Below are 5,643 nucleotides of genomic sequence, written 5' to 3'. Positions count from 1 at the left end.
CTGGATTTTACTGATGACGTGATTATGGATAAGATTTTCATTAGAATATTTGAAACTGCCCAGATCCATTCACAATGGTTTTAGTGTGTGCACTCACAGAAATGATTCATGGCAGAGTTAGTTTTTATGCATTTATATCTATTTAACTTTATTTAAAAACTAATATTTTTAAAATCTATACATTAAAAGTAAATATACTCTAAAAGATTTAATCAATTATACAGTTTATTTAATGCAATTAGTTAATAAATACTAACATTGTTTGAATAATAAGAGTTATAAAACAAACAAGATTCTGTTATTTAAAGTTTATGTGATTGGTTTTCATCAAAGTTATGAAAAAAAATCAATTTGGAAACAGGAAATGACATCACTTTCGCTGGACACAAGCCCTCGGGATATTGTGGGAATCCGTCACACACATGTTGGTAAGTAATCTGAAACATCCTTTGTTGTATGGCTCCTGTTCTAATTATTTTTTTTTATTTAGCATCGAGTATATATAATATTAATCCATTTATGGTGAGTTTTATGTAGTTTGTGATTTTTTTAAACGGTTTTATCGTACATTGGTTTACCGGAGAATACAGATGCCTGTTAGAATCATAACTTCAGTAAGCTTAGCCAAACAACTTTAAAATGCATCAATTAATCAAATTAACCCCGAAAAGAACTTAAATTACACTTTCAGTTTTTATCGTACAGATAAGAGCAATACATCAATCCAATCTGTTAAGTGTCTACTTTTTTTGGGTACACTTACAATAACAACAAAAGTGTGTGCTTTTGCAAAATAAGGAAAGTAAACAGTGTACGCATTCTTTCTGTCTCTTCGTGAACCGTTTTAGCGTCACTAAAATGATCTGAAACTCCGCGAAAAATAAACACACAGACATGAGACATATATCTGCAGAAAGCTTGACGTGTCTACTTTTAAATGCAGCGAATGCATGTTGAAAACAAATATTTTTTGATAACGTAATCAGTGTGAAGCCAACACTATGTCCAGTTTCTCAGTCTGAGCTCATTATTTTTAATGCGATCCCGCCCACGAGGCGTTGTTATTACCATGTGAGACGCGTGCGATATGAACACTGGTCAGAAAAAACTGCGGAATCTCCACGAATACATGAGAGATATACATGAGAGACATACCTGCATAAAGCTTGGAAGCTGCACTTTCCAACTCATTTTGAAAACAAATGTTGTCCCGCTTGGTTGTCCCTCTAACTCTCTCGGCAGAGCACGCAGCACGCCCACAAACAAACACAGCGCGCTGGCTTGAAAGATCATTAAATTTTCGTTCTCGGGAATAAATTGGGATTATGACCTATTGAACCTCACGAGACCACCGTGATCTGATGCTGCTTTATTCAGAACGTGACGCATGTTATACGTGTTATTTACTGAAGTTTGGAAAGAGTTAACTAAGACTGCGATTATTTTGGGCAAAATATATATAAAAGTTCTTAATATTTCAGATCAAAACTCAGGTGTGTTTTAATCAGCTTTGATCCTATCCGAATCACCCTTTCTTCTGCATTAACCAATTTATGCTGGTGCAAGGTGGTGAAAGAAATTAAATTACAATTCAACAGAGTCATAGATGTCTATTTATTAAAATGTTTTTCTTCTCAGCCGAGCTGGACATCCTGAGGTTACAGTCAACTCTTTGAAGAATAAACGAAGAGGCCAGGAGAAGCCTGCTGCTAACGTGAAAAAGCCCAGGAAGGCAGAAGTTAATTTCTGTCCAAGCATGCCCAGTGGTGAAAAAAGAGAGAGTATGGAGGCAAAAAGAGTGGCTTTACTGACAGAAGTAAAAAAGAAGAAAAAAGATGAGGCTGAGATCAAGAAAATGATGCAGCATACTTTTTCAAGGAGGCAGGAGGTTCTTCAGGAGCCAGCAATTGCAGAGTTTGTAGACAGATGGCCGGCACTTTTTGACATCTGTGAGGTAAGTGTGAAGTGTAGTAATTTGTTCTATCAATGTTTACAAACATTTAAAATCAGTATCCTATGTGTTGTCTTTTACAGATCAACTTTGAATTTATGCGACTGACAACTGTACCTCTGACCTCCAAATTCCTTGGAGAACTGGACTGTCACTCTGGCAAACTGATAGAGATTTTTAATGCCAAAGGTGGTGCTGCAGGAAGAAAGATCAGCGCCATAATGGCCCAGATGAATAATGTACGTGTTTGTCTAATCTGATAAATATATGGTTTGTGTCATCTGTGAAGCTTGCGAAGCTCATATGTCAGTTTTTTTCTCTGACTTCTGACGTTTGTGAGCTTTACTGAGGTACCTAGCAAAAACAAAATTTTACCAAGATTTTTTTACCTAATTTGTAGTATAAAATATCTTAAAACACTTCCATAAAAATTTATTAATTTATATAAAACAATATCAGTGTTATCGAAACTTGCTTTTAGCATTTTATACTGTAAAGCCTTGTATATAGAATAATAAAATTAAACAACAATTAAAATTAACTGAAATCAATGGGAGTTTACTTGCTTGATAGAAAGATCATCTTATTTTAAGGAGCCTGAAAATGAGTTTCCATAACAAATAAACTTTATAAGATTGTTAGTTTTTGCAGTGTAAAACAAGGTGATTGGTGTGGTCAAGAAGAGAAATGTCTTTGAATCTGTTGGCTTTTAACAGAATGAAGATGTCAATGTGAGGCGAGATTGTGTGATGAGCTGTCTGAGCATCTATCTCAATGAAGACCTGGACACACTTGTTAAAGAATATGTGGTATGTATCAGAATAGTGTGCCAGTAATTTTTCTATCTAGATAATATGGATTGTTCATGAGAATGGAATGGACATGAGGACACATTGACCACCAGTATTTCAACATTGAGTCCATTGGGTTGTTTTGAATAAAAAAAATCATGCAAGGTAAATGGTGGTAGAGCTGTCACTCTGAGGGAATTAAATCCGCTTGGTCCAGAGGAACCTGAAGATGAAGTTGTCCGGGTTCTGGCACCCACATGCCCCTTTTCCGCCAGAAACAACAATCCTCGCCTAAACAACAAGGTGATGACACAGACATTTCCTAGTGCTCATGAAACTGAAATGATTTTACTGCATTGATATGATTTTGGAAATGTTTATTAAGAAGTGCCTTGTATCACCAGGATGCATGTTCTGGACTGTCTGCTTACGAACTCAAGCGCCTTGAGAACATCGCGCAAAAGGAAGCCTTTTTGTCGTCTCTGAAGATATGGCAAGTATGTGGACATTTTAGTAAAGGACTAATCAGCTGTTTTCCATTTCATTTGCCCTCTCCCTACCTCAGTCTCCACCCTACTCTCCTCTTAGTCTCTTTTCTCTCCCTCCTGCTCTTTCACTGTTGTCCCCCACTGTACGGTCCTTCTCCTTTCTTTCTTTTGTATTTAATTGTTATCTTACAGGTGTAACATAGATTTAAAAAATATGTAAAATTAGATTTTGGTGGATTCTTGTATTTTTCTTTAAAATATAGTTTACAAAATATTGTAATTTCTGTCTTCATCCATTAGCACACCTTTTAGTATAATTATGGTTGCTGTCTATACAGAAAAACAAGGAGATAATTATTCTTCTTTGTCTCTCTCTCTCTCTCTCTCTCTCTCTCTCTCTCTCTCTCTCTCTCTCTCTCTCTCTCTGTCAAAAGGTAGTGGAGGATCTGAGGCAGTCAGTGAAGCCAAAGCCCAATGCCAAAAGGTAAATAAAGCAGTACAATTAAAAGCATGGATCTTTTTACTGTTGGGGCTAATGGATGTGGAGTAAACTCTATCGTTTTATGTAATGATAGGAGCTTTATAGCAGTAAGTGACGTCATGGTGCACCTGCGGTTTATTAGAGTAATTTCATTGGAAGAAACCGCTTCATCAGGATGGAACTCTTAAAGGGATAGTTCACCCAAAAATGAAAAGTTTGTCATCAATTACTCACCTTCGTGTTGTTCCAAACCCGTATCACCTCCATTCATCTTTGGAACACATATTTAGATATTTTGGATTTAATCCGAGAGCTTTCTGATCCTCCCATAGACATCACTGAAAATGCACATTTAAAGTCCACAAACATAAAGTCTTTATGTTTATAATTTTTTCAGCCAAAAAGTATTCTTGTTGCTTTATCATGTTCAAATTGAGTGACCCATGTCACATGGACTACATTAACTATGTTTTTAGTAGGTTTGTGTAATTTGAATGTGCACTTTCAGTGGTGTCTATGGGAGGATCAGATCCAAAATATCTTGATTTGTGTTCTGAAGATAAACAGAGCTGATATGGATTTGGAACAACAAGAGGGTGAGTAAAAATTTTATTTTTGGGTGAACTATCCCTTTAAGTTTCAGCTTGATGGACATACTACACTCATCCTGACTTGATTGTCAGATTATAAATTGTTACATTGGCAGAAAGGTGCACAGCATTCATGAGAAGGGTCTCCATTTTTAGTTAACTTTTTTTAACTGCATTTTTTTGTGGCAGGTTAACGGCTTCATTGGAAGAAAAATCTCTGCAGTCTCCCCGGAAATCCCTCCGTTCTAAAACAGAAAACCTCACCCCAAGTGAAGGGTTGACCCATAATCAAGTGAGAACAAGACTAATACTTGGATAATTTTCAGATATTATATAGTTGTTGTTACATTAATAGGAAATTGCACAACTGGAGATAAAAATGCATTGTGTTGTTGTTAACTTATTATCCACAGCCTTGTGACTTTTATTTTTCCAGGCTTTTAGGGGGTGATCAGGTCTTAAGGTCATTATCCTGAACTTGCATCCATTCCGTTCTCATGAATGCATATATGCTGTGTGCTTTAATGAAAAGATGTATGTATGTGTACGTGCATGCGTGTGTGTGTAATATTATAAGTGTGTGTTTATACATTCCAGGACATTGAATCCAGAGAGGCAGAGGAAGACATGGCAGGAAAGACCATGGGCATCTACAAAGTACAATCAGAGGATCATGGTCAAGGTGATGGACGCTTCACTGATGTCCGTGTTGTGCTGGAAGGTGTGGAGGTTCTCCACAACCTGCAGAGTGTCACTCATGCATGCGTTATGTTATATGGCCTGATCTACGCGCTCAATTTGAACTACCCTAAAAGCCTGAAGTGTACATTTGAGGTGTACCAAAAAATCCTGATGGACCTGGACTCAACCAAGCTTTCCCCGAAAGTACAGACACTGGACTGAAAATGGACTGGACTGAAAATGGATCTCGGAGTACAGTTTTATTTTTTATTTATTTATTTTTTAGGGTGTCCAAGCAGTCATGTAATGTTCGAGTGTGGCTGTGTAAGTGGGTTCATATGGATGGTTTCCTAAATGTTGGCTGATGTTAACTTGGCTCAATCCAGAGTTTTGTATCAAAGACAAATATAAATAAATCTGGAATTTTCCAGTTGGTCTATTTCAATGTGATGCAATGTTTAATTTGGTTTAGTATATAAGCATACATTAAACATGATTCAAATAAATGTTATTTATCTTTTTTAGTTACCCCGATTTAGTTCTCTTAATTATTATGCAATTTATACAATAAACTTTGTGTATTTTAAATAAATACACTTTTATTATTAATTTAGAATAATTACATTTTACATGAACTAATTACGTAAACCTGAGGATTATG

At 36.1% G+C, this 5,643-nt stretch overlaps 1 protein-coding gene across 2 annotated transcripts; it reads left to right on the top strand.

The window, feature by feature from the left end:
- The first annotated feature begins 290 nt into the window (after window positions 1-290).
- LOC130240789 (uncharacterized) lies at window positions 291-5,377 on the top strand. Of its 2 annotated transcripts, none has more exons than XM_056472431.1 (9): window positions 291-428; window positions 1,639-1,954; window positions 2,035-2,190; window positions 2,668-2,760; window positions 2,908-3,045; window positions 3,147-3,239; window positions 3,665-3,714; window positions 4,491-4,593; window positions 4,899-5,377. In XM_056472431.1, the coding sequence occupies exons 2-9, from the start codon at window positions 1,757-1,759 to the stop codon at window positions 5,202-5,204; spliced, it is 1,137 nt and encodes a 378-aa protein (XP_056328406.1). In that variant the 5' UTR covers window positions 291-428; window positions 1,639-1,756; the 3' UTR covers window positions 5,205-5,377. The 2 variants fall into 2 exon arrangements, with proteins under 2 accessions (XP_056328406.1, XP_056328407.1); XM_056472432.1 differs by lacking the exon at window positions 291-428 and adding an exon at window positions 1,439-1,493.
- The last annotated feature ends 266 nt before the right edge of the window (window positions 5,378-5,643 follow it).

The sequence above is a fragment of the Danio aesculapii genome, chromosome 14 (genome assembly GCF_903798145.1).
Source record: "Danio aesculapii chromosome 14, fDanAes4.1, whole genome shotgun sequence".
Lineage (NCBI taxonomy): Eukaryota > Metazoa > Chordata > Actinopteri > Cypriniformes > Danionidae > Danio > Danio aesculapii.
This window is presented reverse-complemented; position numbering and strand designations above follow the sequence as displayed.